Genomic DNA, 11450 nt, shown 5'->3' with positions numbered 1-11450 from the left:
GGCAAGTTTAACCGGTACTGGATGTCTTGGAAATGACCCTGAGGCTCCTGAGGATAAAGCTGTTGGAAATGATGCGCTTACCCTATGACCCCTTTCTTCGGGGAGCTGCTTCTGGGGGTGAACGTGGGGAGATGAGCTTCCTCCTCAACCACAGGGAAGCATCGACCTTCCAAAGAGATTTTCACTCGTCAGCCTTCGATGTGCGGAGTCGTCCAGGGAAGCAGCATCCCGCTGGGAAAGTGAGACGTTGTTGAAGTTTGGGGAAAAAAACCCAACCAAAACAAACAACCCAAAGGAATGGCAGAGGGGTGCAGCCTACTTGGTCATGCCAGAGCTGCTGTTTTGGAGCAAAACACTGTTTTTGAGCTGGGGCTATCCCCTGGTCCCTGTGTGCAGCTTGGCGCTGGGCTCCAGCTGCGCTGCAGAGCAGAGCCACCGCGCTCTTATCTCCTCTCACAAGCCTCCCCAGTTATCTACTTTATTTCCCCTTCTGTGGACAAGGCTTTTATCTTATCTCCACCCTCTCTTCCTCCATTTCCGTCTTTGCTTCTCTCCTACCTCTTGCCACAAAAAGAAAAAAACACAAAAAACAAAACCCAACAAAACTAAACCACGGTGGAGTGAAGAACAGACATGGGATCCCACCACAGTACGTCCATCTGTGGGTTTTGGGGATGCTGGGCCGTGTTTGGGAGACGCTGGGTGATGATTAGCCATGCTGGGTGGATGCTGAGCTGTGGTCCAGCAATGCTCAGGGTGGTCTTGGGACATGCTTGATGTTCACAATGCTGAGGTGATGCTGGGGGGATACTGGGCGAAGGTCCAGTGATGCTCTTGGGGCTCAAGTGATGCTCAGGTGTCTCAGTGGGATGCTCAGGAGATGCTGGGCAGTACTGGGGCGATGCCGGGTGATACTGGGGGCATACTCGCGATGCTCAGGGGATGCGGGCGATGCATGGGAACGCCGGGCGATGCCGGGACAGTCTGCCAGCTCCACCTGCTGGCATGCACCGCCTGACACTGTGGGCCAGCACCCAAAATCAGAAGAAACCGTAAGGGAGAGGGTCCCCCCAGCTGCAGGCTGCTGCAAATGAATAAGGAAAAGCCGCATGTGAAAGTCAACATGCTTTCTCCAGCCGGTACATGGGCAAACTGACTTTTGGGGAGCTCATGGAGGATCCTGTCGCACCGTGCCGTTCCACCGTGGGTTGAGTGCTTGCCACGGGGAGTTGCTTTGCTCATGGTTTATTTTCTCTCTCTCTCTTTCCTGTTCAGGAGGGCCAGCTCACCTCTCCTGTTGCGTGCCCTGGTCTGGACGCTGGCAGCAACATATAAATGGCCTCAAAACGGCACTTGGAGTCCCTGGATCCCGTGATTTTCAACAAGCTACCTCGGCTGGAGACGGAGCCCGCTGCCGGCTTCCCCGATGGCCTCTGCAAATCCAACCCTGTGCCCAACCCCGGCTCCGAAAACCATTTCAACTACAAGGGCTCCTACTTCGCCTGCCCGCTGCAAAGCCCTGATGGCCCCGAGCAGCCCCTGGCCCGCTGGAGCCCGGCAGCCGCTTACCTGCCCTACGGCAGCGGCGCCGGCAGCCAGCCTGTGCCGGCCGAGGGGCCGCTGCTGAGCTGCCTGCTCTACCGCCCCGACAGCCTGGGGGCCGGGCTGCAGCCCCCAGGTGCCGAGAAGGGCAAGGACGGGCTGATGCGGGAGCTGCTGATGGCGAGGGAGAAGTGGGGCAGCCCGCCGCCCGCGCCGGGACACCCCTTCCCGGTGAAGAAGCCGGTGGCCGTGAGCAAGGTGGCCCCCCTGGCTGTCCCCAAGCCGGTGTACAGAGCCCCGGCGTGCTTCGTGGACCCCAGGATGGCCCTGCCGCTGGGACCCCGCGCCGGGAGCCTGCAGCAGAGACGGGGGGATGCCGACTGGGCTCTGCCCGCTGCCAGCCACCCGCTCCACCCCGGCGAGCCCCGCGGCGGCACCGGGCTGCACAAGAGGGGTCCCCACTCCGACCCCAGCCTCCCGCCGCTGCGCCCCAGCCTGGCGCTGCCCGCCAAGGAGAAGGTGGGCTCCCCCGTCGCCTTCTCCCCCTATTACACCGCCTTTGAGAAATACAGGGGTTCCCCCGACACCCCCTTCTTGGAAGCCAGCTGCCCTGCTACCCACAGCCAGAGGAAGGTGCCCGAGGTCCCCAGCCTCAGCCTGGACCCCTGGCCCAAGCTCCAGCCGCCCGCTGCCAGCCCAGCACCGCGGGAGAGGCCACCGACGTGCTACCCGCACGCCCACTACCCGCTGCCCCTCCACAAGGCCACCCTCCTCTACCCTCCGCTGCCCCACACCGTGGAGGTGCAGCCCAGCACCCTGCCTGGCGCCTACAAAGCCTTTGGCTCTGCGGGAAGTGGGGAGCCCTTTCCTGGCTCCTACCTGAAGCCTCAAGCCCCCAGGAGCTACTTTCCCAGCCCCTTGGACACCTACGTGCCCAGGACAGCCGGCGCGGTGGCGTCACCGCCCACCAAGTCGGCAGCGCTGCCGAGGGACGCCGAGCTGCCACGGAGAGCCGGCTACTTGCCCAGCCCCGGCTTTGCCTTCGGCCCCGGCGATGCAGCCGCATTCGGCACCTCCTTTGCCGGCACCGAGCCGGGCTGCGAGCGGCACCGGGCGGAAAGTCCCCAGCGGCAAGTGACGGTGAGGCAGAACAGCGCTTTCCAACCCGTCTGTGGCTCTGAGAAGGTGTCCGGGGGCTCTGGTGGGCTCACAGAGACATTGCTCAAAGGAGAAGCGGGCTGGGTAAAACCCAGCCGTGGGGAGCAGGAGCCCCCTTACCTGGGGAGGAGGAGAGCCAGCCCGACACCCCAGGAGCCTCCCCGCGGGGGACCACCAGCTCCCATCATTGTAGGGAAGGGAGATGCTGACAAGGTGAAGGATGCAGCCAAGGAGCTCGTCCCCACTGCTCCGTCCACCCCCCCTCCAGAGGGGCTGAAGGACCCGAGGGACAGCGAGGTCCCTCCTCCCTCCCCGCCCATGCCCGTGATCAACAAGGTCTTCAGCCTGGCGCCCTACCGAGACTACCTGGAGGGGACCGATGGCTCAGCCCAGGTCCCCTTCTCCAGGGAGCATCTGCGGCGGGACACCCCACCCCAAAACGTGGGGGGCAGCCGGGAGCCCGCGGCCGTCGGAGACGTCTCGGCGGCGTCCAGCCTGCTGCCCACGGGCACGGCGGCTGGCCGGGTGCTGAAGACGGGCAGCGGCATTGTCCAGAGCCAAGGGGAAAGCTGTTGTGGAAGGGTCCCCGAAAAGCCGAAGCTCGTGCCCCGAGACTCGGGGTCTCGGGGGGGCAGCCCCGGTGGGGCGGGGAGCGGGGACCGCGTCCCCGGGGACTTTGTGCTGGACCTCAGCTTGAAGAAGAGGCTGGTCAGAGCCGGGGAGACCCAGGGACCTGCTGGACAGACAGACGGGGAGGATGCAGAGCGGGAGAAAGAGAGTTTGGGGGGGAAAGCGAGGGAGCGCGAGGAGGCCAAGCCCCCGGCGCTGCCCTTGCTGCTGGAGGTGAGCTCTGGCTACAAGAGCAACTTCCAGAGCTCAGCCGCCTTCATGTTCAAAAAATACAAGATCCTGCGCTCCCTCCCACCCAGCACCGGGTCCCCCCGTCCAGCCGGCAGCCCCCGCACCCCCCAGCCCAGCCCGCCACCACCAGCCCCCTCCAGCAGCACCCCCACCCCGCCGCCGCGGAGCCCCCCTGCCTCCCCGCCGGCCAGCAGCCCCCCAGCCCCGCAGCCCGGCACCACCTCGGCTCCGCGGGGGGCTCGCCCGGAGCCGCGGCCCCCGCTGCCCGCGGCGCCCCGAGCAGCAGGCGAGGAGAGCGCCTGGCTGGGCGGGCAGCGCCAGCCCCCGCAGCCCCCGGCCGGGCAGGACTTCGCCTCCCTGCACGCCTCCCTCTGCCGCGCCATCTCCTGCTCCGTGTCCCGCTCCTCCCCGCAGCTCCTGCGCGAGTGGCTGCAGCGGGCAGAGCCGGCCGAGGGGCTGGGACAGGCGCCCGAATCCCCCCCCAAGCCCAAGAACGGCTCCAAGATCCCCGAAGCTCAGAAGCGCACCAAAGGCAAGGAGATCTGGCTGGCTTTCCAAGACGTGCCCGCCCTCCTCGCCAACCTGCTGTCTCAGCTGAAGACCTTCATGTTCGCTTGCAAGTGTCCTTTCCCCCACGTGGTCCGGGCAGGGGCCATCTTCATCCCCATCCACGTGGTGAAGGAGAAGCTCTTCCCCAAGCTCCCGGGGGCCTCCGTTGACCAAGTGCTGCAGGAGCACAAGGTGGAGCTGCGTCCCACCACGCTCTCGGAGGAGAGGCACCTGCGGGACCTGGAGCTGAAGAGCTGCACCTCACGCATGCTGAAGCTCCTGGCTCTCAAGCAGCTCCCTGACATCTACCCGGACCTGCTGAACCTCCACTGGCACGATTCCATCCGGCAGCAGCTCGGTAGGTAGCCCGGCATCTCCCGTGGAAGGCTGGTGCCACATGTGGGTCCCTGCGACTCTCCCAGGGGAGCTCCAGCTGTATCTGCCTCCCAGATGCTGCTGTCGGGTAGAAGCATCCTGTGGTCCCTCAGCATCCTTGTCCTACCAAGGGTTCTGCAGAGCAGAATATTCAGCTTTTCTCCGCAGGTGTCCCATCCCACTGGTGACAGTCCCACCACCCCACCCCGTCCAGATGCCCTTTTGCTGCTGCTCGAGGCCGTTGCCAGCAACCTTATTTCTTACAGGTTGGAGCCCGCAGGCCAGCCAGCGCCCCTCCAAGTAGGTGGCTCCTCTGGCGTGAGGCACGGGGAGCTGATGGCACAGCGACAGCCATGGAGAGCACGGAGGAAAAGGAGCCACTAAGGAACATGTCACGGGCAACAGCCGAGCCACCTGCCCGCGAGGACGGGAAAGGGACGGGACGGTCCCCCTCGTCCCCAGAGCAGGTCCCCTCCTGGCAGGGACACGGTGCCGGGATGGGGCAGGTGGAGCTGGAGGGCTGGAGCGTTTGTAGCCACCAGAGAAGGAGCGTGGCCATGGCCACAGCCCCGTCCCCAGCCCTGGGGACAGGCTGGCTGCTGCGCGGCTGACTGACCGCGTCCTCTGCTCTTGCCTTCCCTGCTTTACATACATCGTGCCCGATAAACCAACCTTCCTCCCGGGGTTTCATCTTTATACACAGACTTCACGCAACGTGACGGGTCAAGGGAATCGCAACTTCTGTAGTTGCAGGACTGATTTTTTTGTTGTTGTTTTAAATGAAGACATTTTAAAAATGTTATGCATTTACCTTTATAAGGAGCTGCTGCCTTCAGGGTGTTGTTTCTTTTTGTTGGTGTTGTTTTTTTTTTTTTTTAGTAGTAATTTATATTTGTCTTTTTATTTAAAGTCGCGGCTTCACCTGTTTACTGTGCTGGCCCAAGGCAGCGGGAGCGACGCTGTTCAGGCTGAGCCTTTCAGTCCCGATCGCAGCTGACAAGGGCTGCACGAAAGATTTAAAGACTGTTAAAGCAAACCAAACCGCTTTACAACCCAGACCCGAGGACACGGGAGACGATGCACATTTGGGGATGACCTTGACGGAGATGGAGCGACCCTGGTGGGGCAGGAGCGGGAGCGATGCTGCGAGAGCTTGGAAGGAGAAATTCTTCCATCCCGCAGCACCGAGAGCTCGATGGGCGTCCCGACAGGGATCCCGGCAGCCAGGGACGGACAGACGGACTCACCGGGTCTGCAGCGGCGATGCACAGCAGAGGCCTTACAAACTCAACACTCAGGTGTTTTTCCAACTGATGCAGGGCACGGAGGAGCAAAATGAGGATTATTATTATTTGGTTTTTTATTTCACTACAGGAGATATTTATTTTAAACTAAGAAAATTGAGGAAAAAGAAAAGGAAAAAAATACCCAAACTGTACCGTAGACTCTTCTTAGCCAAAAGGTGCCGTGTTTTCTGCAAGTGCCTTTCTGGTTTCCACTGGGGTGTACACACCAGGTCTGCGCCTGGCATCGTACAGCGATTTGGAAAGCAGTGTTTGTTAATGCTATTGTCGTTTTGTATATATATATACATATATATATATATATATATGGTTCCGGGGAAGAAAGTTCCTTCGCTTTATTTAACATTTTGTAAGAATACGGATTTCACAAGGTGCCTCGCCCGATTAAAAGGGTTTGGCTTGTTTTGAAACGCGCCGTGCTCCGGTCTCTGCTTGCCAGCGCGGGCGCGGTGGCACCTTTGTGGGGACAGGGATGTCCCAGTGCTGGGGCAATGTCCCCAGGCTGATGCAACGGGGACCCCAAGACACCCTCCCCCTCGTCAGCCCCCACCAGAAGCACAAAATCTGCCTCATCTTGGGACCCAAACACCCCGAACCACGTTTTTCAGCCCAAATTACTGGAGCTTGGCCGGGGGAGAGCATCGCCACGACCCCCTCCCCGCAACCAGGGTGTTTTGAGGAGCATTTGTGGTGCATGGGGCAAAATCCGCCTGGAGAAACAGGCATGGAACCAATTCCTGAGGCCAAGGGCTGGATGAGGAGCAGGGGGAAGCTGGGACCCATCAGCTGGGAGAGACTCTCACCTGTGGGAGGGCTAATGAGTTGGTGTGTTAATTGGGAGCAGCTGGGATGGAGTCACCCCTTCCCACCGCTGGGAAACCAGATAAAAGCCACGGGCTGGGCAGGGGGCTTGATGCTCTCTGCTCCTTGGGTGCTGCCAGGTGAGGGGGGTTTGCATGAGCCAAAGGGGAGGTTTTTGGGCAGGAGTGGGGGAACCAGTAGCCTCCCAGGTGATGCTGAGGCTTGGCACAAACTTTGCTGGGCTGGAGCAGCTGCTCGGTGCTGCTGGGACTAAGGAGCTGCTTTGGGAAGGGATGTCCATGGGGTGTTCTGGGGACGAGCTGTCACTGGGGTGGGGGCAGCTGGACCCCTGCCTGATGCTCCTGCTGTGTCTCCCCGCAGCTGGGCTCTGCCCATGGCCTCTCCCAGGCAGAGCTGGGGGCTCAGACCACTGGACACCCCCAACGTTGCTGCCTGTCAGCCGAAAATGATGCTCCGTGGTGAAAGAGAAGGGGCTGCAGCCACGGCCCTGAGTCCTGCTGCCCGTGTGGCCGCTGCTGCCCGCGGGCTGCGGTGCAAAGCTGTCCTGGCGCTGGCCGTCTGTCTGTCTGCCACCGCGCTGCCCTACAGCCTGGGGGCTCTGGCTGCTCCAGTCCAGGGCTCCCTGGCCCCTTCCCACACTCGACCGGGCTCACCAGCGTCGTGGAGAGGGACAAGTGACGATGTGGTGGCAACACGTGGGGATCTGCTCACCCAGCCAGAGGTGCACCAAGACGGGGGGATGCTGGTGGGCTCTGCAGGTGCCCCAGGCTGCTGCCCGGGGTTAGCAGATGTATCCTCTGGTGCCGATGACAAGGGACAGAGCCTGGGGACGCCGATGGTGGCCACAGCGAGGAGCCGCAGTGGGCAGAGGCAGGAGGTGAGCCCAAGCCCTGGCCTGCCTGGGAATGAGGATCCTGCTGCTGCTTCTCCCCTGGTGTCCCTTCCAGGGGTCCCCTTGGCCCCACCATCAGAAAGGACACCCAGCCTGGCCGAAACCCAGCCTGGCACCGCGTGGGTCCCCTCTGCTGTGACAGCTGAGGTGATCTGGGGCACACAGCCTGCTGGCACCTCCCTGCATGGCCAAGCTGCGCTGTTGGTGGACACTGGTTTGGCCAAGGTCCCAGAAAACGGGTCTGGACTTCTGGCCCCTGTCTGGGTGTCCCCTCCCCGTGTCACATCGGCTCGTGGTGTCAACCACCCACAAGAACCGGCTCCCTTCCTCCCTACAGAGGAGGCTGGAGGACCTGCTGTCACCTTGGGGATGCGGAGTGACCTGTCCTCCTCCCCAGCACATGGGGCTCTGCTGACACCCTCTGAAGCCCCCACTTTGCCTCCTTGGACCAGGGCTCCCAGTGCTGCAGGTCCTGCTGGGACTGGGGTGAGCTGGGCAGCCCCTGCTGCCACCACAGAGCCCAGAGCGACCGAAGTCCACTGTGAGGATGGAGCTGTGATGGTGGCTTCCCCCTCTCCCGGAGCTGCAGGTGTGACACACGGCTCCTCCCTGGGGTCACCTGCCCAGAGGCCACCTCTGCGCCCAGATCCCCTCCTCCCCATGGCACCTGGGGGTGGACCCTCTGTGGGGTGGCCCTGGGCCACGGCGGTGGCGGAGATGAGTGCCCTGCCTGGAACAGCGGCTGTGACAGCAGCAGCTGGGCACAGCAAGCCCAGGACCGCACCGGTGGGACCCCCAGCAGGACCTCCAGGCCCCCTCGACGCCAGCCCAAGCTCCCAGAAGCCTGCTCCAGAGCATCAATCTGAAGCTGAGCACCACACCAGCACCCCAGGCTCGCCATCCCCATTCTACGTGCTGACTCCTGGAGCTGCACATGCTGCCAGCTCCCCGCTCCACTCTCAGACCCCAGGTGTTCCCGCAGGAGTGACCCCTGATGCTCGGTCCACGTCCAGTTGCTCTGCCCCCTCCACAGCCAGGGAGCATCTTCCTGCAGCCACAGGAGAGACCTTCACCCCCGCTGAGCAGCTGCCGAGCGAACTGGGGGTGAAGCCCCTCACATCCCACCCCCCAGGGCTCCCCTCTCCTGCTCAGCCCCCGCGTGTGCTGCCCCTGCAGTTCCGGCTGTTGGGCATCGCTTACACTGCAGCCCTGAGCAACAGGTCCTCGGGGAGCTACGGGCAGCTGGAGGAAGAAGTGAGGCTGCTGGTGAGTGCAGGAGCTGTTGCTGGGGATGCTGGTACCTCTGGGTGCAGCTGCGAAGCTGCTGCAGCAAGTGCCGCTGGGCTGAGGAGCCTGCGGGGGCTGCGTTGGCCCTGGCTTGGTGTGTCACCCACCCAGGCTGGTGGAGATGCTTTGGGCTGGGATGGCGGGTTTGAGCTGGGACTGGGCTCCCCATCGCACCCCGTGGTGCCGGGTGTTCCCTCCTGGTGCTGGTTCTGGGCTGGTGGGAGCCCCGGCTGGGCCATCTCTGGGGCTCTGGTGTCCACCAGCATGTCCTGCCCCTGGGCAAACCCAGCTGACTCCCCTCTATTTACCTCCCACCCCGGTACGTGCCCTCCTCACACAGGGGAATTTGCAAAAGCTGCTCGATTAACGGGTGCTGCTTTCTTCCAGCTAAACCAAGTGCTGTCCTCCTACGAGACCTTCCTGCAGGCCAAGGTCCTGGAGTTCCTGTGAGTGTGTGGCTCTGCCCTGGGGTGACAGGTGGAGAGGGGTGGGTTTGGCTCCGAGGGAAGGGCTGGTCCAGGAAAACACCCCAGAGACAGCAGCCGGGGCTGGGGGGGCTGTGCTGCCTCCCCAGGGCACCATCCCCAGGGATCCCTGGTCGAAGGTGTTTGAGGCTGCAGACAAAACCTCCCAACATCGCTCTGCAGGGGAATGGCTGCTGTGGGCTGAGGGGGCTCTAAAGTTGCTCCTGAAGGGGGGGGTCTGTCTGTGCAGACCAAACACCCTCGGCCTGTGGCCCATCGGCTCCTCTCCATCCCAGGAACGGCTCTGTGGTGGTGCGAGGGGAGGCTCTGTTCCGCGGGGACGATCCCGCTCCCACCAGCTCCCACCTCATCCGGACGCTGGTGACAGAGGCGAGCAGGGCAGGGAGACCCTTCAGCTGGCAGCTGGAGCCCCGGTCTGTCCGCTCGGGTGGTAAGCTGCTGTCGCTGTCCTCCCTGCACATCCATCCAAGCCAAAACCTGCCCGGTTTGGACTTCAGGCTTCACCGAACCTCCCCTGTCCCAACCTATCCAAAGCCTGTCAGTGCCGAGGCTGCTGGAGACCACATCAGCAGCAGGTGGACCTGCGTGGTCCAGAGCTTCTGCTGAGCTCCCTGGCTTCCCCTCCTTGACCTGCTTCTCTCCTGGGAGGTGGGACATGCCCAGCCCTTCCCACCACACGAGGTGTTCACCTTCCCTCAGCTGCTCTGTGGCTTCTGCTGACCGAGATCTCCCCAGGAAGGTGGAGGAACAGGGATGGGCTTAACAGTCTCCTGAACTCTCGTAGGCTTCAGCCTGGAGAACCTCGACCCAGAGAAGCTGTCCTTCTCCCTCACTGCCCTGCAGCTCGGGAGGAGCAGGACAGAGGCCCTGGAGAGCCTGATCAGTGAGGTATGGAAGCCTTGGTGGCCCCTCCAAGGGACGATGCTTGGGGAAAAGGGCACAGGCTGTGGCCGCGCTGCTGCAGGGTGGGTCATGAGCGCTAAAACAGGGGCAGGGGGTGAGCTGTCGTCTCCTCTCCATCCAGGCGACTCGGTGTCTCAGTGCCCGTTACGAGGTCAGGAATGTGACCGTCACCCAGCTCAGGTATGGGACACAACTACCCCTTTCCAAAGCTCTTCAGTAAATTACCTTCATGACCTCTTGTGTGCTCTTCAGCTAATTAGCTGTGCTCCAGAGATGGGGAGGATGGATGGTGCTGTGCAGCTGATGGCAGATGCTGTCACCGAGCACCTTCCCTGGGCTGAGCAGTTGTGGGTGCTGAGCAGAGAGCAGCCAGGGTGCAACGGGAGCCTGGCCCCAGCCCTCCTGCCTTGCTTAGAGCCCTTCTCTCCCCTCAGAGACCTCCATGGGCACCTGGAGGTTGCTGGAGACATTTATCTCGACACAATCGTCCATGCTGATGTTGCAGAGGTTCTGCAAGCCCTGACAGCTCTAGCCAACTGCTCTGTGGACCTGCTGTCCCTTTCGGTGGAGGGTAAGGACAGTCCCTGGGTATGGTGGGGCTCGCTGCCAGCTCTGCTCCCCTCGCACGTGTCTCTTGTCCCTTCAGGAACCGGGCTTCACCTCCAGGTCTACCCATTCTCCTTCCTCATCACCAACAGACACTTCAGCGAGCACCTTCAGGATCCACTTGCTCCAGAGCACCAGGAGCTCACCAGAGACCTGGGGGATGCGGTAGGTGTGGGTGGTGGGAGGGACCTGGGGTCCTCCCAGGGTGCTGAGCACCACTGGAGGAAGTGGGACGGTTTTGGGGTGTCCAAGCCAGACCCTCAGCTCCAGCACCCTGGCTGAAACCTGCTGAAGGCAGCAGAGGCTTCAGGGTCAGGATGGTTTTTCTCTGCTGACGGTGCTTTGGGCCACCAAAACACATCCAGGGAACTGGAGGTGCTGCAGGACAAGAGCTGCTCTGTGTCCTTGCTGTGGTGGTTGTCCCAGCTCCACCATACCTGTGGAGGTGGTGGATGGTCTGGTGAGGTGAGATGCCTTGAAGGCTGGTGGGGAGCTGAGTGAAAATCTCTCTTGCAGGTGGCGAGGGCCCTGAGGGACCACAGGAGCTTCCTGCAACTGCTGATCAGAGAATTTCTGTGAGTGGGAGCAGAGGGTCTGCTGGGGCAGTGGTGTACGGAGACAGGGAGGTCTCCCCACAGCCATCAACCAGCAGGTCATGGCTGTCTG

At 62.3% G+C, this 11450-nt stretch overlaps 1 protein-coding gene across 1 annotated transcript; it reads left to right on the top strand.

Moving 5' to 3' along the window:
- Positions 1–1279: 1279 nt before the first annotated feature.
- C10H15orf39 (chromosome 10 C15orf39 homolog) lies at positions 1280–5246 on the top strand. Its single transcript, XM_065641905.1, has 2 exons — positions 1280–4468; positions 4752–5246. The coding sequence occupies exons 1-2, from the start codon at positions 1336–1338 to the stop codon at positions 4787–4789; spliced, it is 3171 nt and encodes a 1056-aa protein (XP_065497977.1). The 5' UTR covers positions 1280–1335; the 3' UTR covers positions 4790–5246.
- Positions 5247–11450: the final 6204 nt, after the last annotated feature.

The sequence above is a fragment of the Caloenas nicobarica genome, chromosome 10, assembly GCF_036013445.1.
Source record: "Caloenas nicobarica isolate bCalNic1 chromosome 10, bCalNic1.hap1, whole genome shotgun sequence".
In the NCBI taxonomy this organism is placed as follows: domain Eukaryota; kingdom Metazoa; phylum Chordata; class Aves; order Columbiformes; family Columbidae; genus Caloenas; species Caloenas nicobarica.
The sequence above is the reverse complement of the archived record's forward strand: the minus strand, read 5'-3'. Positions and strand labels throughout refer to the sequence as shown.